This window comes from Alternaria atra (genome assembly GCF_907166805.1).
Source record: "Alternaria atra isolate CS162 genome assembly, contig: 21, whole genome shotgun sequence".
Lineage (NCBI taxonomy): Eukaryota > Fungi > Ascomycota > Dothideomycetes > Pleosporales > Pleosporaceae > Alternaria > Alternaria atra.
Window position 1 is genome coordinate 5,205,664 of NW_025091319.1, and position 23,291 is coordinate 5,228,954.

Below are 23,291 nucleotides of genomic sequence, written 5' to 3' on the forward strand. Positions count from 1 at the left end.
TTTCCGAATTGGGGTTAGACTTCGGTTTATAAACATGGCTTACCTAATGATACCCTTAGCTGGAAAATGATACCTTTGCAAACCTTGTATGGTACCCTCGCCAGAGACAATGTAGCAATGGGAGGGCAGGTGAACAGAGGACGTTGGGTTAGATGGAAGAGTCGGATTTGAGGGAAAGAGACGGTTCAGGAGGCGGGTGGTTGTGTGTAGGCTCCACTCCAAGCACGCGGGATTGAGAGCATAGCCTAGACTGTGACGGAGTGAGGCTGAAGCAGGCATCCTTGAGAATACGCCATCGTCGAAAAGCGTACGAACACCTCGATCACACTAGCAGAGGAAGACCGACCCGCACCGGCCATAGGGTCAAACATGTGGCCGGAGCGGGTCGGCCATCCTCCCTGCTGCTGGTGGCAAAATCCTACCACTTGCAGACGCCTTACCGCTGACAGATCACAGCTTGGGTACAACGTTCAGAAGTGCCCTTCATGTACACTTTCTTTTATACTGCTGACAGTTTTCTACGCTAACATAATGCACTTCACAATATCACTCTCGACGTTAAAGAGAGGACTACTGAGCAGCATCTCCTGACAAGTATATAATAGAGTTGCATTTTCATCTAGTATGCTGATGGTTGGATCTAAATGATATGAAGATTCTCGCACTTGATCTAATCCCACAGCTTGCCCTCCATTACACCATGGATATATGTGTCACCAATGAACTCATACACCGTCCTCTTCTTCTCATCTCTCAGTTCCTTCTTCCTCAACATAAGCGGCACCTTGGCGCCCTCACAAAGCACCACCTCGTTACCCAACTTGGTCAGCGTAGGTACTAACCTCGGATACTACACCATGCTCTTGCTCTTCTCTTCACCGATGACATCTTCCTCGATCTCTCCAATCAGTCTCGCTCCTTTTCGATAACCCATGGATGGAACCATAGGTTTTGATCCTTGCTTCACTCCCGAGATCAGGTCTGATCGTGGCTGAAGTCTGCGCTTGATCCTCTTGGCGGCCACGCGTCAGCTACATCTTCCATATCATCCAGTGGCGACGACACCTATTAGGAATTCTCCCTTTATCTACCATATACAGAAAGAATTTAACGCGCCTGACAACCGTATGGCCAGTGCGGGTCAGCCACCTCTTGCTAGCGGTGGCAACTGATCTCCACCAATAGTACTTATTATGGTTACATATCACACGTGTGTGGCGAAGATGAAAGCCTCTCTCTGCGATCTTTTGTCATTACTTGAAGTCCTAGCTATAATGCTTCGCCAAGAATGGCAGGAATCGAAACGAGCTTTTCTAGCTAAAACCATTCCGCCGTCGAGTACATGGCATTCTCAGCGTAGCACTTAGATTTCCACATGTTTCTGGGTTGGCCATGTTGTTCAGCGGAGAAGGATGCTTCATACGAAGCGATATACTCTCTCTCCATAACTTGTATATTCCACTATGTTATATTTTTAAAAGATTGTTTGCCTGGTTCGCCCTTCGCCGAAACCACTGGACACGTTAGCCGCGATCCTATTGTGGGGGCTGCTGTCCATGTTGGGTATAACCGTCCAGGCCGTAGTAGTCCATCCCTTGATCAAAGTCTGTCATGAAATGATTCCCAAAGAACAACGGTAACTGTGCCTGGCCGAACAGAAAGTCTGCAGGGGGCTCGTTGAGAGGCCATGCCAGGGAGTTGAGATCAAAGTTCCCGCTGTTGGCTTGAGAGTAATAATCATCGTTGAAATAAGTGTCGAGGCAAGGGGTTTCTTGCAGATACTGGAGATCTAGGTCGTTGTACGGTTGAGATGCCATATAGGATGCGGCTGATGGCTCGTTGTAGGGTTGTTCCGCCATCTCCGCTGCCCATTGACCAGTCGCGACATCTTCCCTAGATTGTTCATGTTTGCCTAGCATCTTGCATACGATATTGTATGCACGTTCACTGACGACATCCTTGGACTTCATGGCCTTCAGCCATTGAGTGAGTTTCTCCACGCATATGGCGATGTTTGACGGATCTGTTGGCCAATGAATCGCTCCCTGCGCCAACTCGAGGAGCAGCACCGTTATAGCCTGCATAACTACAAAAGTTAGTCGGCCCTTTTCGGTGCAAAATTGGAACTCACTGATGTGTACACTCGACCACCACGGTCCTTTCTCGTAGATCCATTGGGGATTAATGGGTTCAGGTAGCAACAATGCCAAATCTAGGGCGGCCTGAACGCAAGCTTCAGCTGTGCTCCAATTAAACTCGGCTGACTCTTCGGTTTGGCCTTTTGGGTGTAGGTCCAGTCTGCACAGACAAGGTCGAGTAATGCAGATCTTAGCACTCAGGTAACAGAAATGGAGCACGGATTGCTCCCGCCCTAGGCTAGGCTCCGCAATCGATGCTGCACTGAATGAACCGTGCGGAAGTGCTTGCAGAGCCCATTCGTTCAGTTCTGTGGTTAATGAGGATATCTCTTTCTGCATACGCTTCCATGAGTGAATAGCGGGTCGCGCAGAATAGAGATTAGATAGTATCTTGTGCTGAATGAGATCAAGACGTACGTAAGCGTTTACGAACGAGTCTGGATTAGTGGCCGTTTCTACAGAGTTGGGGAATCGCCGGACCTGACTCTGGGCCGATGATAGCGCGGGCAGTATGGGATTCGATCGGGGTGAGGAGCCTTCTGGTGGCGAATTGCTCTCCGGAGTATATCCCCCCATCACGGTTGTCGGAAGAGAGACTGTACAGTCCTTTCTCGCTATGACACGCGGTCGTCCCGTTACGGAAGTGAGGACACATTCGATCGAATGGAGGGCCCACCAGAGTTGTGCCAATGCATTCTTTCTGCTCGTCGGAACGGAGGGATCCTCGTTCCTAAGGTGGAGACCAGCTGCTTGCGCATATCGAATGGACATACCAATCACATACCAAGCCCTGTGCAACATATGTCAGTAGAAATGCGCAATATATTGTACTGACGCTAGAGCGCATCCTTTGAAGTAAAGCTCGTCTTAGCGACGTGCTCTATGCAAACTTCACATACCTATTAACATAACCAATAGTCAGATGGTAGAAGGAGAGGAGCCCAGTCGCCTGTATGCTGTTAGTCAGAAATTGACTCCCGGGTTACAAGAGACCGAAACACTCACTCGTATGAGTGAGATGTCAGGAGCGCAAATGAGTGTCGTGGTTTGATTCAATCCCAGGAAGTATACTGCCCTCGACATATATACGTGATGGTCGCCGCCATCGGCTCGCCAGTCGTCGCCAACAAGGTGCGAGAAGCGTGCTCCGATGGCGAAAACAAGGTTAAGGATGGCTTTCCACTTTACGCAGACGTTTGTTGTACCGCCGCGCTGGGAAACCCGATAGTACGTTTGTAATTGCTCCTCGAATGAGCTGTCAAGGATCCGGAACGGATCATGGACCGCTACCTGATAGGACTCGAACAGTTTTATGGCTATCTCGACAGGTGGAACAACATCTGGATCGTCAATGTCGATATTAACGTCAGTGTTGTCAAGATAGAAGCAGTAATTCGAAAGAGGCCCGGCGCCCGCTGGCTGCTTTTGACGTTCATAAGGTGCATCAGAGCGTTTAGAGGAATCCCCCTCGCTGCCTCTAAGTGCCGCATATGGCATGTCGGACAGCCCGCCTCCAGACTGATCTAGCTTTCGTTGCAAAGTCCGCATCCATTGGATCTGAGAGTTGCGACCCATATAGCCCGTCTCAATTGATCCGAGGTCCCCCAGGGCATCTTCTCCTAGGAAATCGAGATCCTCGTTAGAGCCCACTGAGGATGAGACATGAGCCTCGTCAAACGCCTGCCTGTCGCAATCCATTTCATTAGACGATGACGTCCTCGATCGTTTGTTCCATGACTTGATGGATACGGATGGCGATGGTGGAGGTGTGTCATTTTCAAACTCTTTGAGTGCATCATCAATTCTCTTTGTATGCTCATTATCGAGGGCGCCACGGATGTCCTGGAGCAGTGTGGAGAGAACCTCACTCTTGTGAGTGGTCCTGTTCAAGTCAGAAGCGCACTGAAGAGATATTCAAGTCAACTCACTCTCTTAGCCGGTCCCGACGTGGCAGATGGTATATGCAATCCTCGTCATGCTTCTCGCAGTTGATGCAGCGCGGTCTAGTGCCAGAGCATTTCATTTCTGCACATGTTAGCTCGCACAATATGTCCACACGAAGCAACTAGTAGGCGCGGTCGCAAGGACGGAATTCGATAATATGCCTACTGCGCTTCCGGCATCTATTGCACTACACATTTGATCAGCGTCATGGTGCGGGTTCATGGAAGTACGGTACTTACTGCCTTATCCACTTTCTCGGAACGAATACGGGGAGGCTTCGGAGGGGCAGTCCGCTGGTCAGGCCGCCTGAGCCGAGGGATAGCTACTCTGGCGCCAGGGCCGCCGCTGCTCTCCATTGATGGCAAGCACCTTTAGAGGTGGCTTAAGTCGGCTGGGCGGAGCTCGCGTAATCGTTCAATAGGAGAAGATACCGGGGCGCAAGTAGAAGCTGGTACGTGAGAGACGGGGCTGTGACGGTGATATTACGCACAGTGTATGATTGTAGGCAGCAGGCTAGAGGGTGCAGCGCTCACAGCTTCTTATGACGAATTATTGCGGAAAGATGACGTACCGAATGATGGTGAAAGTGGCAAAACTTGATCCAGCCGGTTAAGCACCCGACCAATCAATCTCGCTACGTCTGCTGCGCCACGAACCTCTGTATATCAGCGCCAGTTTCAGCATCCTACAGCCTCGCATCGACGACAACCGTCATGGTACTCCATTGTCACCAAACTTATCTCTCTCAAATATTAATTCTTTCCTTTCTCCTACAAGGATCGCCTGCTGCACCTTATTGATCCCATGAATATGCATTGCTTCTGTGAAGCATGACCCTTTAGTCAACTGCTCTCGGCCGTTGACATCGTATGTCTGCAATTTCAGCATCTTCATTAAACAGAAACTAGCCCAACAGTATCTTACAGGCTTCGCATAGCTATCTAACGTGGAAGTACTCATGGCATCCTATCCAGAGTGGCTAGGTGTAGTGTTCAGTCAAGCACAGGTCGTGCCTTGCCACCGCTAGCAGGAGGTGGCCGACCCGCACTGGCCACAGGGTTGCCATGAACGTCCGCACTGGATGGTGTTGCGAAGAAATATAAGGGTCATTTTTGATGACAGGACGGCATGTAGCCTTAGAGAGCGTACAGTGGTTAGCGATTGCGGCTTCACCCCTGCATGTAGCATTCCACAAGTTCAGTCATCATCAGATCGACGACTGACCAATCACATCGACCATTCCGCAGCGGACATCTAGCGCTAAGCCATATACGGAGGGTGGGGCTGTTCAAAACCGTTGCGTAGCTGCGTGTAGGGGTGAAGCCGCAATCGCTAGCGACTGTAGTACCATAGTAAGCACAGCTTCATCAGATCTCTGCTCTACCCTCACTAGCGCTCATGAGCATCGACGATCCTAACTCCTCATCACCCTCAGAGATCACACTGAAGCACCTTTCCACAGCCCTAATGATTGCAGTGCTCCCGCAAGGAGCCATTTGTTGTATAACTGTGCGACAGCTATACTCCTAAGACATGCAGACCCTTTCCCACCTTTGTACCTGCTTGCACAACGGTGTTCTTCTAGTAACACTCACTACATTTGCTAAAGCCTAGACTCAGGTCTTTATATTCTGTATCATGCGTACATGTATCGGTTGCGATGTGCTCGGGAAGTACGAGGATGTGGTGGGTTGGACGAGGGATCAGCGGCGGGTCTGCGGAGCTAGAGGGCGGTGCGACGGTTTATCTCTATAGTGTAGGAACTTTCGCGTTAGCTATAGTTATCTATTGCACCATGTCTCGAAGTAGCATAATAGCTGCATCGGAAGGTAGTTGCGGTTTTGATGCTGGGCGTGTTCGTTTTCGTGAGCCAAACGCTGGCGGCCTTCAAACCCAGCCTGCTCCTAATCCAAGCCGGTTTTCGGGTGTTCTGAATTGCTTGGCAAAAGCGTCGCACGGCCACTCAGCCACACAGCCACATGGCCACAGATCAAGCGTCAGCAGCGATAGAATACAGCTAAGCTGCTTTAAGCTAGCTATGCGGGTCCTCCTCATCTGGCACTTCTAGCAGGCGGTTCTTGCATTTAGCACAGACGCACGACAACCTCTCGAGCTCAAACACAGTGCTCAGGATAGAATAATGATATGACAAGGTGTAAGTTGACTGACTTTTAACGAGATGCATCAGCTTTCAACGCACCTACTGCCAGCTAAAGCGAGGCGGATGTGTAACGCTTACACTCAATTCTTGTATTGCACGATAAGTAGGACCTATTTCTAAAACATTTGAGGATAGAATAAACTTCATATATTAAGGCTACTATCCCGAGAATATCTGTTCTTCTAGCCTGTTGTTGAGTTTGTTATGTTGGGGATTGTCTGTGGCGTCCCGCCACGCAGGGTGTCCCGCTACCCAGGGACGGACGTTAACTTGAGTTTTATATTGGATCTGAGCTAGGAGCATTCAAAGGTACTGCAACGGAACACTATCTCCTGTCACGCCTAGTACCTCTCAAGACTTCAATTCATTGACCTGTGGCAGCCTTTACCCGCCTAGTCCAGTCTTCTCCATATCAAGGCCTTCGTACCATTCACGAACGCACCGGCGAACCCTCTACGAATACGCAGATGCACGTCAGGAGAACAATACCTACGTTGCCCTGGTCCCTTACTACGCGTGCAATCGTATAGACCCACAAGGCTCATCCGAGACTACGTACATCGCACGCCGTTTCGAGTCGACAGGCATATATTCATATAGAGTGATCCACTCGCCCTCCGGCGGATCCTCTTCTGACCCTTCCTCAATTGTTTCTAATTGAGGCGAATACGCTTTGGGTCTTCTGAGGCGGGGACAGAGTCTCGCCAAGATCGATTTAGGGGCTGGACATGGTGGCGGGGGTAGAAAGAGAGTGACACCGAGTTCGCTGGTCTTCATGGTCGTGAGCTGAATACGATGTCGAGACATCAGACGCGCGAGCTCGCGGACTCGTGGATACAAGGTGTTGCCTGCAGCTCTAAACCGCAGATTATCTTCGTCTTCGCAATGGTTAAGAATGATCCTTACTATTTGCTGATTGGGGACTGCAAATCGGATAGAAAGATGGTTATGGCGCGTGTAGCCTGGATAGCTGGGGCACATGCTCGAAGTGACCAATCTTCCAGTGGTACCTTCTCTGAGCCATATATGCACACGTGTGCCTACATGAATGGTGTACACAGTGTGTCCAATAACCAAGTAACTTGGCTTGGTTGGTTGACTTTGGTTGATTACGTAACAAGCAACCACGAGTAAACGTCTATCCGAGCAACCACAAGCAAGGGTTTTCGCATTACTCGAGTCAACTCGGAGTTGGTTGACGACCTTACCGCATTAGGCATTTTTGTAGAGGAGGTGGGCGACCGGAGTTTTTTGGGGCATCGGGATAGGAAGAACTATTAGCCCGGATGTTCTGATTGGTTGGAAATTGCCGCTCTTGAGATTTGCTGTCGAAAACTCTCACGCCTGCAGCCTCTATGTACGAAACCGCCAGATTCTAGGTTAAACATGCCTACCCACCCATTTTTTCTGCCTCGTAGAGGATCCACGTGTTCCCCTCTACCTAGGACTCCCTCTGAATCCCTTAGCTATAACCTAGAAAACATAGAGACCCCAAGTTCTGTTTCCACCAATACTGCTGCCACCTTCGAAAGAGAACTGCCGACATCTACTCAGTGCCCATTCCCTATTGACTGGGACAAAATTCGCTATGAAAGGAAGGTGTTGCCATCGATTCGATATCGTCAGCCTCACAAGCGGGCCCTCAACTCTAAAACCCAGCCCTCGCCAATCTACAAACACGGTGCGCAGCTCACAACTGATGGAGAGAACAAGTTTTGGCTCTGCAAATACTGCCATCTTAGTGGCCAGCACGATTCTGCTCTGTACAGTAGTGAGAGTACTACTAGTATCATGTATCACCTAAAGAATTAACACAAACTTGAAGAATTCGGTTACAAAATAATGGCATTAAACCCGTTCGACATGGCCAAGGGAGCAACGAGCTCCATACCATACCTTGGAGGCCGGCGCTTGATGTTCAACGACTCTCAGTTCAAGAAAGAGTTTATTGACTGGGTTATTGATCTTGACTTCACCTTTCGACAAGCGACACATCAACGCACTCGTAACATGTTTACTGGTTGCTTAGAGGATATCGATAAAATCCTACCTAAGAGCCCATCAACTCTTAGCACCTGGATTAAAGAGATGTGGGACGGTGATACTGGGAGACGTGCTTGGCTGAAGGAAAGGCTTCATCTTGCGAAAAGCAAGATCCATATCTCAACTGATGCCTGGACGTCTGAGGAAGGAACGAACTATGTGGCAGTTGTTGCTCACTTCCTAGACGAGAAGCATAAGTTGCAAACAGCCCTTCTTGACCTCCCGCCTCTAAAAGGCCCACATTCTGGAGAGAACATTGCGAAATTGCTGTCAACGGTTATCGACTTATACGATATATCCGCTGTCATTGGCTTCTTTATGATGGACAATGCTGGCAATAACGACACGTGTATTGGAGAACTAGCAAAGCAGTACCCCACAATCACACAGCAGAGTCGCCTTCGGTGCGTTGGCCATATACTAAACCTCATCGTTAAAGCTCTTCTCTTTGGGACGGGGGTTAGCAAGTTGGAGAAAGAGCTCTGTGGCGCATCTGATGATGAGCGGTTTGAGATATGGAGGAAGCAGAGTTTTATCGGTAAGCTCCATAATTTCTGCGTGTGGATCAACCGGAGTGATCAGCGGCGGGAGTTTCTGAGAGAGTATATTTTGCAGGCGTACGATAGAGGCAGCATCGAGAACCTTTACACTAGGGTACTGGCTGACGGTGGCGTCCGCTGGAACTCTGTGTATGCCATGATTGAGAGAGCTCTCAAGCTCCGTAACGCAATTGATTTGTTCTTTCTCCACTATAATCATAGCGGTGAAGGATACGATATCTCACAGGACGCCATTACTCAGCGCGATTGGACTAATCTGGAGCACTTCTTTAATATCTTGAAGCCGTTTAAAGATCTGACCAAACGCATGGAAGGCCGGGCCAATAAAGCTGGCCTCGAAGGATCACATGGCTCACTCTATGAGACACTCGAGTCGCTTGACGTCCTCTTTAAGAAGCTTCAGGAAGCCGGAAAGTTCGCAGACAATCACCCCGAGGAGGTTTCGGAATACTATTCCTGTGCCATTGATACTGCCCGCCTCAAGCTTGAAGAATACTACGGCCTTACGGACGCTACGCCAGCCTACCGATGCGCTGTCGCCCTCCATCCTGCGAACAAATTTACCTATTTCGAGCTCGAATGGAGTCATGAGAAGAAATGGATTACTGAGGCGAAGCGGGTGGTGCATGATGAGTATGTACAATACGAGGAAGCAGCTGCGGAAGCAGAGATAGCAGAAGCAACACAAGAGGAGGATAATGAAGTTGGTACTGATAGCGATACAACGCTCGATCTTCTCCAGCAAGCTCGTAAGCGTCGCCAGCGGGTCGCCGCTAGTACGGCGTCTACGCGAGGAAAGAAACGCGCAAGAGTCACCTCTGATCTTGATCAGTTTATAGCTAGGACTAATAAGGCTGATGGAGATGTTGATGACCCTCTAGAGTGGTGGATTCGCCATGCACCTGACTATCCTGTGCTCTCTAAGATGGCGTTTGATCTGTTTAGTTGTCCTGCAATGAGTGCTGAGTGTAGAGTTGTCAACAATCAATCAGATCGGCATGATTGATTCCTACCTAGGTTAGTATTTCCTCGATTAGGAAAGTGTTATACCTAGATAGGAACCAATCATGCCGATCTGATGATTGTTGACAACTCTGGCTGAGTGTGAGCGGGTATTCTCACAGACGAAGAAGGTCATCACGGATGAACGGAATCGGCTCGATTCAGGGACTGTGGCGGCAATTGAGTGTCAAAAGCACCTCCTTCGAACTGGTATGCTCCTGTAGGTTAGTATAGATATCAAATCGGGAAATTCTATCGAGCAATGTCAACCAACCAAGCAAAGCAAGGGCTTCTCGTCAACCAACCAAGCAAGGTAAAGGATTCTCGTCAGCCAAGTCAAGTAAGAGGGTCGATTTTTGGTTTACTTGGTTGATGGACACACTGGGTGTACACGAAACAGCTTCTGGAGCCGGGAGCAGGAGCAGGACACTGTGCCACATTAGACAACGTAAACACGGCAACATGTCGCAAAGGACAGGATTCGCGAATCAAGAAATGCGGAATCCTGTTCGTTTGGACTATGGAGGACTTAAAGTGATATAAGATTCGCTGGCGGTGGCAATCTCTCCAGCAGCACCATCAGCAGAACTTGCCCGCCCTTAGCCTTTGTTACCGACCTTTGCGCTGTCTAATATGCTGGTATACACGTGGTTCTTTTTGAGCTTGTGCTCCGCCCAAATTATCCCCTTTGATCAAACGCTGCCGATTCTAACGAGCCCGGTGGTCCATGCGAAAGCTGGGGAAGAGCTTCACTACCAGTAACTTAAGCCCCGTACGCGCAAAAGTCTAGTAGATTTCTCACCAAAGAATAGACTCAGCAATTTTCGCAACTCAAGCTGCCAAGCCACGTTGAGTTTCCAGAACGAGACGTTCTTGCCACTGTCTGTACTTGCGAACCCAATGAATTGTCCAGGCGACCAGATAGCAAAACTTCGAATACCGGAAAGTGCACCCAATGGCCCAGCTGCACTCGAATGGTACGTTAAATTAGCAGCACTACGAGCTAAATCTCATCCTTACAGGCAATGCTCCGGTGCGAACGGCGTAGCTGTGGATCTCATGGTTATTTCTGGAGGGTTTGGAGATTGGGAGCGTTTCGCAGAGGACAGCGAGGCTGTACGCATTGCGGTACAGTGTCGCGCAAATACTACGGACCAATCGCGTACCAACGTCACATGTAGATAAACCTGCATAGGTCAAATTTCATACTGGTGCACTGCCACGTCTTTAAGCGCTGTATGCATGTGATATGCAAACGTGTGGCGTAGACTCGTTGAGGTTGTAACCACCCCAGATGTCAGCTACCTACCGAGAAACAAGCGCCGTAACTTAACAGCCTAATGATAGTAACACATCTGTATTCTGAATTTGGTCACCCTTGACAGCATCAGAATCAGTCCATGGTCATCACATAAAGTTCCTCAGCCTGCAAGGCCTCAGCAGGCTGTACTATGCTCTGCCTGAAATTCCCACCTCGGTAAAACCTCATCTGCTTTGCTACTTGCCACTCGATTCCACAATGGAGAATGAGATTCGAGCCCAAGCAGCTGCTCGCTACTATTGGTGGGAATGGCAGCGGTTCCTGGTCTGTTGCTCTACCCATCTCGCGTTCATGAACTGACGGATCGTTGAAGTTGTTCACCCGGCAACAAACCGTACATGCGCCGCAAAACTGGCAACAAACTTCGCTAGAGGTGCGACGTCAGATCGTGAATCGGGTCAATGCAGCGTTGAAGTACGAGAAGATTTCTGAGGCGCTGGAGGAAGTTATTGAATGGCGTATGGAGACACTCTTGAACTGTTGATGCAGGGTAAGTTACACGAAGCTGTACTCAAAACGACGCGAATGCTAAGCGTGAGAAGGGTAAAGGGCAGGAATAGATTGCGACAGCAACGCGTAACATTGTACAAATCATGAAGGCACATACCAGAGGTGATCATAGGGTCACCGCTTCTTCTTACGCGATACATGAACCATAGGTTTAACGTACGTTTAGGACATTATAATCAACTGTTGTATTGCGTTTATCTATCTATAGAAGCGCGAGGGCGAACATGGACCACACACTAAACCTCATTGTCGTACCCGTGGAACTAAAGATGGGCGGAGCTATGGCTACCGAGCTGATACTGGAGTTTGCGGACAACGTACTAGTAGGTGTTAGATACGTGTTTGCTTTGCTTGTTGTTAGATGAACTGAGGGCAGCTCGCATACACCGTTAGTCGGCGTTGCTGTGGCTTTAACGCCCGCTAAGGCGTTGTGGAGGAATTGAGCATGCGCTCCGTGTGGATTCAGACTGAACACTATCCCCGCCTAACAATGAGAGCGCTTTGCTGTTTAAGCGCAAAAGAACTATTTCGCTTCCTGACTCGTAACCTCGATCTCGACGATGAATTTTCCGCTCACGTTAGCCGGATTGTACTGTCGAAATCCAGTGTCGAATTTCTGGTTGCTGTGACATGGATTCCAAAGCTCACTCTCAGTCAATGTATGGTTAAGGCCTAGGAAATTGAAAGCGATGACCGAGCCAGCAGAAGCGTTCAGCGATGACGGCGAGAAGACAAGCTCCCCTGCTTCGCCGACAGTGACAGTAGTTGTAGGTCGAGACCCAGTTGCAGTGCCCGTAGATTGCGGAATGTGTGTCGCGTTCTAGCCCCGAAGCGAAGTAGTGTTCCAAGGCTTATGTAATGTAAGAGAGCTAGCTAACGCAGTTGCGTGCGATGCGGGGGACTCGGTGGCTAAGTCTCGCTTCGAGATTGCCTGCAAGGAGGGCGGGGTAACGCACGTTGTGGCAGCCAGCACAACGGTGCTAAAGTACGCTAGTAGAAAGTGAAGCTTAGCCATCATCTCTGCACGCATTTCGGACGGCCTAAGTCTCTTCTTAAGTAGCGCACCCTTGCGTGCTCAAATGCGGGTGTCTGAAAACAGTGTGACTGGAAAGCGGACTACGATACAGTTTTCCTGCGCCTGTATTACCAAACAGCCCCATTCTGTTACTGGCTTCTGTATCTTGATTACAGCACAACGCAAAACATTCTGGAACGGTGTTTCTATAAAACTCATCCGCGTGCCGGCTAGTGATGCAGCAGAAACCAATACCATCTTACCCAACGTTGAGCAGGTCCCAACATCCACTACTACACACCGTAACACACGTCAGGAGAAACACAAGAAGCTTACACCATGGCCACACAAGTCGACTACCCTCCTTCATCTTCCCGCCAAGGCGGTTCCCATGCAACGATTGACACCAGATTACCCACGGATAAGAAAGGAAAGGCCGTAGCCAAGACTAAGGAAACCGATGCGACGGTAGGAAACGAGCCCAGCGGCATCGAGGGGACACGAAAGGACAAGCTTGTTCAAAAAGAAGTAGACGCTGAAGGCGATCGTAACAACGATGTTCGATCAGTCTCGCGTCGTGACAATGCTTCTTCTTATTACTCACAAGATGAGGAGGATTCTTTTGCAAGCTCGGGAGACTCTAATTCTGAAGCTGATCCTAACGAGGACGAATCATCAATCCAGGCGAGGAAGGAAGCAAAACGAATCAGGAAGGCTGAGCTCTATAAAAACCCCGAGGCGAAAAAGGAGCATAGAGCTAAGACAAAAGCACGCAGAGATGCGAAGGATCAACAAAGAAAGGTACAAATCGAGAATGAAGGGATGCGCGGTTACACTGAGGCACGCAAGGCACGCAAGCCACCGCCTCCACTCCCGGCAGAAGTACAGAAGGTCTGGAAGGGTCTGTATCCTATGGTGAAATCCTGGTGGCTAAGGGACAGGAACAGTGAAAGGATTCCTGATAGTCACCAGAAGGCATTCAATCAGGCTAATGGGAAGATTAGAAAGTACATCGAAGGCGTCATATCGTCACCTGGACAAAAGAAAGCCGCTGAGCTCTTCATGGCTCAGTGGCCTAAGAAGAAACAACGTGAGAGGCGAGCTTTTGTCGCTCAGAATCCCCAGGCTTCAAACGAGGCTATCGAAAACGAGTTGGTGGATATTGAGAACAGGTTTCGAGTGGAGCTCGGGCTAGAGAAATGTACCAGACAGGAGATGATCAACAAGTATGAGTTTCCTGCACAGCGACTCTACAACTCTATTTCTGAGCTCAACAAGCATCTTCGACGGGCCAATCAATTGGAGTCGAAGGAGCAATTAGAAAAGAAGCGCACCGAGGCTTTCGAGCAGATAGAGTCGACCAAAGATCGAAGGCAAAAGGCCCGATTGGACCTAAAGGTAGTCGAGCTTGAAGAGGATATGGAATCAAACGAGCGCCAGATTGAAGACTTCCTTCGTGGGGCTTTGATCTTCATGGAGGAGACGTCGAACGGCATGGGCATCAATTCAGTTGATATCATGTCTACTGAAGCACGTGAGAGGTTCGAGAGCTTTATCAAAACTTCAGATCAGCACGAAGAGCTTTATAAGAAGCTAAGTGCCCAGATCGAGCGACCAACATTGGAGCAAAATGTCGCATGGGAACTAGCATCCCGCTCCGTATACGATCTTGTTACTATCGTGCGCGATGATTCCGTCCAATCGGACGACCACCTAAAAGCTGTGAACAAGCACCTGACCACGATCAAGAGACACAACAAGAGTTTGCAGGACTCTAATAAAGCGAATGGCATCGGTGTAGACATAAATTGTATGCCCATGGCAATCTTAGAGGAGATGGTGGACCAATGGAAGAAAGAAGATCGAGACCAGGTGCTAGCAGAGATCGAGAACTTGCTGAAGCAACTTGCAAGTGAAGAGCCAGCAAAAGACACTTTGATAGCACTCGAGACGAACGAAGCACCTGACAATGTGCCTGATCCTGTTCTCGAGACAGATGAAGCACCTGGTGATACTCCTGCTCCTGAATCTACCTCAAGGACCCGGACTCAGTCTCCTATACAGAAATCTTCTCTTGGCCAGTTGACAGACGAGAATCTGCTCGATCTGGACATAGATTCGATGTCACTAGATAACGACCGCGTTGAGCCTTTCGCATACGGGAATGGTGAAACGGAATACGGACCGTTGGTAGCAACTCGCGCTTCAATTTCCGATAACCCCAGATTCCATCGCTTTATCATCAACGCTGGTATAGGAGAAGAGAAATGGGAGTACTTCAGGGTAATCAAGGGAAGTGACCTAGGTCCAGGAGGTGCTGAGTATGCCGCAAGACAAAGTGATCAATTTCAATATAAAGGAAAGGAAGAAAGGCCTTAAGAATAACCCATTGATAGGGATCGGTCCCTGTGTCGTCATGCCACGCGCAGAAGGCTATGTTAGTCACGCCGGCGCAAAGCAGCGTCAGCCTGATACTTATGTCCGCGTTGCGTATAAGGGGATTACACAGGCCGATTGGCTAAGCAAAACAGAGTTCATCCAACTCGCTGGGAAAAAGTATGCAGAAAAGCACTTAGCGATCATGATCCCAGCCTACCACAAACGACAGCAGTACTTCGAGGCGTGCAAGGCACAAAGAAGGCATCCTAAGACAAAGCTCCCTTTGACTTCGGAGGACTTTGAAAGCCACCCATGGCTGTTTCCAGATGATGAGAGGATGATCAAGCGGCCCGAAGAGAATGATCCTATGGAGGTTGACGACGACGACGAATCTGTGATTGAAAATGTCAAGGTCAACGTAGGAGATATGCCGGATGTAGAGTCGCGTGATCCATTTAAGAAGAAGAGAGCTGCTCTTCCACTGAGCGGCTCAGCAGGTTCAGAATACTAGTGCTACGTAACCTTGGAATAATCTCTTGACTACAAATTTTAATGTATAATAGTACCTAGATAACGTCCATCCCTGCGTAACGGGACACCTTGCGTGGCGGGACGCCATAGACAATCCCTAACACAACAAACGCAACAACAGGCTAGAGGCATACAAACTCTCGGGATAGCAGCCTTAAACTACAAATTCAGTCCCCTCGTAAGGTCTTTTAGAGATAGGTTCGGCTTACGGCGTAATACAACAATCTAAGGTCCGTCCCTACGTGCCGGGACGCACGGTGTGACGAGACGCTTTTTCTTCTGGAAGCTCGGAATATCCCCAGCACGCCTGCATTATAACAAACGCAATGCACATCTATCCTGCAGCTCTTACTCTTCTAGTGCATTAGCCTCCGACGCTAAGAAGCGCGTCGTTGACCTCGCTGTCGCTCGTTCTGTTAGTGCTGTCTATTAACTTCCCTCTAATACCCCCTTGTTCGTTCGCAACAACTAGCATTTGCAGAGAGCTCAGTAGACTAAGAAGGAGGTTAAGATAGCAAAGAGCAGGACTGCAGGCTTAACAGGTTAACTTAAGGTAAGAAGTGTGCATCCCGGGAGTTTCTCCGCGCGGACGGCAAGATCGTCGAAACGCCTGTGATCGGCTGTGCGTTTTAAGCGACACTTAGCAGTTCTTTAGCGTGCTGATATGTTCGCGGGCTGCGCGCTGTGGCTGAGAATCGCGGCTTTGACGACCGCCCGGCGGCAAACAACTCTTATCCCCAGCCATGCCGGCAGCCGTTTCCCCCAATTTTGCTTGCTTCTGTCGCGTAGAGCTAGGCGAGATGCTATAACAACAACCTTTGTAGATATGCTATATCTACTGACACCTTACCCACATGTGCACTCTTTTAATATGACTTCACAAGGCACACACTGCCCCAGCGCAGATGGTGAGGCGAGGCGGTGCAGGACGCTGGGCGCTTGATGCAGTTAGCAGCACCTACAGCCTTGTTGTATGCACTGCCTCGCCAGGCTGCCTTCTCTGCCCTGTCGCAACCATATCATTGTGGTCTCACTGCCACAAAAGACGCCCGCAACTCTAATAAACTCCCAGACTGCAAGCGCCATGCGACTACTCCACTTTAACGCGCTAGGCAAACTGATCTTGACAGACTTTCGCGGCAAGCCGATCCCGCCATACGCTATCTTATCGCACCGATGGAGCGGCTCCGAAGCCCTCTTTGAAGACGTGTCGAACAGAAACTACGAAGGACGGGAAGAAGGCTATCGGAAGCTGCGGTTCTGTAATAAACAGGTGGCTCAGGATGGGCTGCAGTACTTCTGGATCGACACATGCTGCATCAACAGATGGGACAAGGACGAGCTCTCGTCTTCAATCAACTCGATGTTCCAATGGTACCGAAACTCAGCCCGATGCTACGTCTTCTTGTCCGACGTCTCAGTGTCTTCTGGGACAGAAGCGTCCCAGCGCAGCAGCTGGGAGGCGTCGTTCCGAAGGAGCGATTGGTTCACTCGAGGATGGACGCTCCAAGAGCTGGTCGCGCCAGTAACAGTTGAGTTTTTCTCGCGCGAAGGACATCATCTAGGCGACAAAACATCGCTTGAACAATTACTACACGAGATCACCGACATCCCGCTCGCCGCGCTGCGCAACTGTCCTTTAGAGCAGTTCAGTACATCTGAACGACAGCAGTGGGCTAAGAATCGTAGGACGACTGAGGAAGAAGACATCGTGTACTGCCTGCTTGGACTTCTTGGCGTCTCTATGCCTACGACGTACGGAGAAGGAAAGCAGAGCGCATTAATAAGACTGCAGGCTGAAGTCGAGGGAGCTGGCAGCGCACCGTCGATCATTCCATTCTCACGAAACGAGTCTTTTGTGGGTCGCGAAGCCCAGCTTGCTGAACTTGAAGCAAAGCTCTTTAGCAACGAGCAGACAACCACAACGCTAGCAATAGTCGGCCCAGGCGGTACAGGCAAGTCGCAACTTGCGCTTGAGGTTGCGCACAGGACAAGACTGAACAACAAGAACTGCTCAGTCTTCTGGATCGATGCGAGCGACGTAGACAGTCTCTATCGGTCTTATGCAAGCGTTGCGCAGAAGCTCGGTATCCATGGCTGTGACGATGATCAAGCAGACACAAAGCAGATCGTTAAACGCTGTGTGGCAGCAATGAGTGCGCGACAGTGTTTGCTAATCTACGACAACGTAGAGGGCACCACACTCCAGCATAGCGGCTTATCTGCAATACGAGCCGCGGATTTAGCCGACTTTCTGCCGCATTCTAAGCTGTGTTCTGTTATTTTCACAACAACAGAAAGCGACACGGCTAAGAAGCTTGCTCCACAAGATGTGGTAACGCTGCGTGAGCTGACGCCAGACACGGCGCTGAGGATGTTGCAATCCCGTTTGAAGATGCCGCTCTCTAATGCTGAGCAGCCGGGAGCCATGTGCTTGATAAAAGAACTCTCGCACCTGCCTCTAGCAGTGTCGCAAGCAGCAGCGTGCATAAACGCAAGCAATATGACAGTGCAGCAGTACCAAGCACGGCTATACGAGCACAATCAAGCAGCTCTTAAGCACAGCAATGACTTGCGTAAAGGCGATCAGGGAGAGTCCAGTCTGAGAAAGGCTGTAGCTGCCACACTATCTCTTTCCATAGGTCAAGTCCGCCAGAGCAACGCCATTGCTGCAGAACATCTTTACTTTGCTGCGTGCGTAGACCGAAAGGACATTCCGCTCGATCTGCTTAAGGCAGCGTCGCCACAGGCCCGTGAAGATACAATCATGATACTTGACAGGTATGCGGTCATCACAAGGCGACCTGCTGAGTCAGCATTCGATGTGCATCGATTAGTGCACCAAGCCTTACGAGAGCAGCTGCAGGTGCAGGGACGGCTTCACGAATGCACTCAACGCACAGTCACGCAGCTGCTCCGGGTGTTTCCAAGCAGCGATCACAGTAACAGAAGCAAATGGAGGCGACTGCTGCCGCACGCACAATATGCACTGTCGCATAGTGAGAAGAACGATAACGAGGAGGGAACAAATCTTGCAGAAAATTGCGCTATAGCGTTAGAGAGCGATGGACAATACAACAGAGGCGAAGAGCTCTATTTGCAAGTAATGGAGTCAAGGAGGAGAGTACTAGGTAGCAAGCACCCTGACACGCTCACTAGCGTCAGCAATCTTGGGTCGGTGCTAGAGAGCCAGGGCAAGTACGAGGAGGCAGAAGCGATGCATCGACGAGCACTGCAAGGACGCGAGAAGGTGCTTGGGCGCGAGCACCCTGACACGCTCGTCAGCGTCATCAACCTTGGGTCGGTGCTGTCGAGCCAGGGCAAGTACGAGGAGGCAGAAGCGATGCATCGACAAGCGCTAGAAGGGTACAAGAAGGTGCTTGGGCGCGAGCACCTCAACACACTCATCAGCGTCAGCAACCTTGGGTCGGTGCTAGAGAGGCAGGGCAAGTACGAGGAGGCAGAGGCGATGCATCAACAAGCGCTGGAAGGGTGCGAGCAGGTGCTTGGGCGCGAGCACCCTGACACGCTTTTTAGCGTCAGCAACCTTGGGTTAGTGCTAGAGAGCCAGGGCAAGTACGAGGAGGCAGAAGCGATGCATCGACGAGCGCTGGAAGGGTACGAGAAGGTGCTTGGGCGCGAGCACCCTGACACGCTCACCAGCGTCAACAACCTTGGGTCGGTACTGTTAAGGCAGGGCAAGTACGAGGAGGCAGAAGCGATGCATCGACGAGCGCTAGAAGCAAGAGAGAAGATGCTTGGGCGCGAGCACCCCCACTTGCTCACCAGCGTCAGCAATCTTGGGTCGGTGCTAGAGAGCCAGGGCAAGTACGAGGAGGCAGAAGCGATGCATCGACAAGCGCTAGAAGCAAGAGAGAAGATGCTTGGGCGCGAGCACCCTGACACGCTCATCAGCGTTAACAACCTTGGGTTGGTGCTAGAGAGCCAGGGCAAGTACGAAGAGGCTGAAGCGATGCATCGACAAGCGCTAGAAGCAAGAGAGAAGATGCTTGGGCGCGAGCACCCTGACACGCTTGCTAGCGTCAGCAACCTTGGGTCGGTGCTAGAGAGCCAGGGCAAGTACAAGGAGGCAGAGGCGATGCATCGACGAGCGCTAGAAGCAAGAGAGAAGATGCTTGGGCGCGAGCACCCCAACACACTTACCAGCGTTAGCAATCTTGGATCAGTGCTAGAGAGCCAGGGCAAGTACAAGGAGGCAGAAGCGATGCATCGACGAGATCTAGAAGGATCTGAGAAGGTGCTTGGGCACGAGCACCCTGACACGCTCATCAGCGTTAACAACCTTGGGTCGGTGCTGTCGAGCCAGGGCAAGTACAAGGAGGCAGAAGCGATGCATCGACGAGATCTAGAAGCAAGAGAGAAGATGCTTGGGCGCGAGCACCCCCACTTGCTCACCAGCGTCAGCAATCTTGGGTGGGTGCTAGAGAGGCAGGGCAAGCACGAGGAGGCAGAAGCGATGCATCGACGAGCGCTAGAAGCAAGAGAGAAGATGCTTGGGCGCGAGCACCCCAACACACTTACCAGCGTCAGCAATCTTGGGTTAGTGCTAGAGAGCCAGGGCAAGTACGAGGAGGCAGAAGCGATGCATCGACGAGCGCTAGAAGCAAGAGAGAAGATGCTTGGGCGCGAGCACCCTGGCACGCTCATCAGCGTTAACAACCTTGGGTTGGTGCTAGAGAGCCAGGGCAAGTACGAAGAGGCTGAAGCGATGCATCGACGAGCACTGCAAGGACGCGAGAAGGTGCTTGGGCGCGAGCACCCTGACACGCTCATCAGCGTGTGCTGCTTGCGACGCTCTGTGACTACAAGGAATCTCTTAAGCTGTACAGCAGGGCGTCTGATGGCTACAACGTTGTCCTTAGAAAGTATCATCTAACGATCCGAGCATGTTGTGAACATCGTAGCAAAGCGCTTGTGTTACAAGAGCAGTCTTGACTAGCAAAACTCTAGACGGGGAGATCGAAGCATGGGAGAAGCCGAGCCAGTAATATTTCTCTAGATGCACAGCTTTATGCAAGGCCAAGAAGGCCTACCTTCCTCTATAACCTCATTAGTGTATTTAGCAGCATGGCCAATCTATTACATGCTAAAAGTACTTAGTAGCTTTGCAAAATAGGGGTTGCGCGTACCAGAGACTAGGGATTTGAGACTGTGATGTGATTGCATGCAGCGCCGGGAATAACAGCAGCCTAAAGTATCACTCTTAGCGCTACGATCCTTAGCCACAGTGCGCAGCAAGGCCTGCAGATATTCTAGCACGCTACTGCAGCTAAATGTCGCTTAAAACGCACAGCCGATCACAGGCGTTTCGACGATCTTGCCGTCCGCGCGGAGAAACTCCCGGGATGCACACTTCTTACCTTAAGTTAACCTGTTAAGCCTGCAGTCCTGCTCTTTGCTATCTTAACCTCCTTCTTAGTCTACTGAGCTCTCTGCAAATGCTAGTTGTTGCGAACGAACAAGGGGGTATTAGAGGGAAGTTAATAGACAGCACTAACAGAACGAGCGACAGCGAGGTCAACGACGCGCTTCTTAGCGTCGGAGGCTAATGCACTAGAAGAGTAAGAGCTGCAGGATAGATGTGCATTGCGTTTGTTATAATGCAGGCGTGCTGGGGATATTCCGAGCTTCCAGAAGAAAAAGCGTCTCGTCACACCGTGCGTCCCGGCACGTAGGGACGGACATTAGCATAACCGTCACGCGACCGCCTTGCTTTAACTAGCGATAGGTGCGTTAATAGCTCATGCGTCTTATCGAAACTCTGTCAACTTATAGCTTGTTATATAACTATCTTATCCCGAGTATTGCGCTTACGCTGAAGAGGTTGTCGTGCTGTTGTGTTAATTCCAAGTACGCCTGCCAGAAGTGCTAGATAAGGAGGCCACGCATACCGAACTAAAAGTAGTTTAGCGGTAACGTATCGCTGCTGACGCTAGATCCGTGGCTGCGTGGCTGTGTGGCTGAACACCGCTTTTGCCAAGCGCTCTAGGACACCCGAGAACCGGCTCGGATTGGGAGCAGGGCTACGTGACGCTGAACCCTGGTGGTTTGATACCCTGCCGCCGCTTGCCCTACAATCGTCCTCAACTCTCTCTTTTTGGGCTTCCTTCACAACACGTGCTACTTCAGCAATGCCACTGCTTGATCTGCCAAATGAGTTACTCCGAAATATATCAGAAAACCTGGAATCTGAGAGAGATATCAACGCCGTTGCACAAGCCAACCGCCACCTTTACCGTCTCCTAGATAGCTACCTCTACCGCTACAATGTACAACAATCTAGACACTCAGCGCTGTTGTGGGCTGCCCGACATGGCCAAGAGGCGACGGCGCAAAAGTCGCTGAGGGAAAAAGCCAATATACAGGCCACAAATGATGATAACGACAAGGCACCGCTGTTGTTGGCGGCAGAGAATGGGCATAAGCAGGTAGTAAAGCTGCTGCTGGACAAGGGCGCCAACGTCAACGCGCAGAGTAGACGCTACGGCAACGCACTCTACGCGGCTTCAAAAGGAGGCCACGAAGCGGTAGTGCTGCTGCTGCTGGACAAGGGCGCCGACATCAACGCGCAGGGTTTACGCTACGGCAATGCACTCTACGCGGCTTCAAAAGGAGGCCACGAGGCGGTGGTGCAGCTGCTGCTCAACAAGGGCGCCGAGATCAACGCGCAGAGTGGACACTTCGGCAACGCACTCTACGCGGCTTCAAAAGGAGGCCACGAAGCGGTGGTGCAGCTGCTGCTCAACAAGGGCGCCGAGGTTAACACGCAGGGTGGATCCTACCGCAACGCACTCCAGGCGGCTTCAAAAGGAGGCCACGAAGCGGTGGTGCAGCTGCTGCTCAACAAGGGCGCCGACGTCAACGCGCAGGGTGGACGCTACGGCAATGCACTCCAGGCGGCTTCACAAGGAGGCCACGAGGCGGTGGTGCAGCTGCTGCTCAACAAGGGCGCCGAGGTTAACACGCAGGGTGGACTCTACGGCAATGCACTCTACGCGGCTTCAACAGGAGGCCACGAAGCAGTAGTAAGGTTGCTGCTAGACAAGGGCGCCGACGTCAACGCCCAGGGTGGACACTTCGGCAACGCACTCTACGCGGCTTCAAAAGGAGGCCACGAAGCGGTGGTGCAGCTGCTAGTGGCATGGGGTGCCAAGTGATCATAAGGGAAACGCATGCATGGCTGGCTGATTGGTGTCCTTGAAAGAAGATAGCTACATTCTAAAGCCTATGTTTTAGCGGTAATAGTAGTCTATTAAACACAACGCTGACAGCGATGCTTATGACGCTGCAATGAAAGCAACGTGCGGCAAATTTGCCACCACAAGCTAGGTAGATGGCCAACCCGCATCTGCCACACCCTTGCCATGGACATCCGGATTGAATGGCATTGCGAAGAGATAGAATGTCCTCCGCCCTGATGATTGCAGTGCTTATGCGAGAAGCCGTTTGTTGTATAACCGTACAACAGCCGTATCCCTAAGATATGCGGACCCTTTCCACCTTTATGTGTGCGTCAACCGACGGCGATCTCCCAGTAACACCCACTCCCCTTGCTAAAGCCTAGACTCGGATCTTAGTATTCTGGATCATGCCAGTTAGCCTCTGTCCCTGGCCATGCCCGCTGGGTGAGACCTGCCCACCCTATTCTTAGACGCCTCTTAACTCA

General features: G+C 50.7%; 3 protein-coding genes across 3 annotated transcripts; 2 read left to right on the forward strand and 1 right to left on the reverse strand.

Annotated features, from left to right (window-relative positions):
• Positions 1 to 1,535: 1,535 nt before the first annotated feature.
• ALTATR162_LOCUS2182 (uncharacterized protein) lies at positions 1,536 to 3,635 on the reverse strand (the record flags this gene model as incomplete). The annotated part of the gene is made up of 4 exons (XM_043309784.1): positions 1,536 to 2,086; positions 2,132 to 2,928; positions 3,038 to 3,087; positions 3,144 to 3,635. The coding sequence occupies 4 exons, from the start codon at positions 3,633 to 3,635 to the stop codon at positions 1,536 to 1,538; spliced, it is 1,890 nt and encodes a 629-aa protein (XP_043165719.1).
• A 9,398-nt stretch (positions 3,636 to 13,033) lies between these two features.
• ALTATR162_LOCUS2183 (uncharacterized protein) lies at positions 13,034 to 15,584 on the forward strand (the record flags this gene model as incomplete). The annotated part of the gene is made up of 2 exons (XM_043309785.1): positions 13,034 to 15,032; positions 15,091 to 15,584. The coding sequence occupies 2 exons, from the start codon at positions 13,034 to 13,036 to the stop codon at positions 15,582 to 15,584; spliced, it is 2,493 nt and encodes an 830-aa protein (XP_043165720.1).
• A 6,172-nt stretch (positions 15,585 to 21,756) lies between these two features.
• Positions 21,757 to 22,782, forward strand: ALTATR162_LOCUS2184 (uncharacterized protein; the record flags this gene model as incomplete). The annotated part of the gene is made up of 1 exon (XM_043309786.1): positions 21,757 to 22,782. One exon carries the CDS (start codon positions 21,757 to 21,759, stop codon positions 22,780 to 22,782), a length of 1,026 nt encoding a protein of 341 aa, XP_043165721.1.
• Between the last annotated feature and the right edge of the window lie 509 nt (positions 22,783 to 23,291).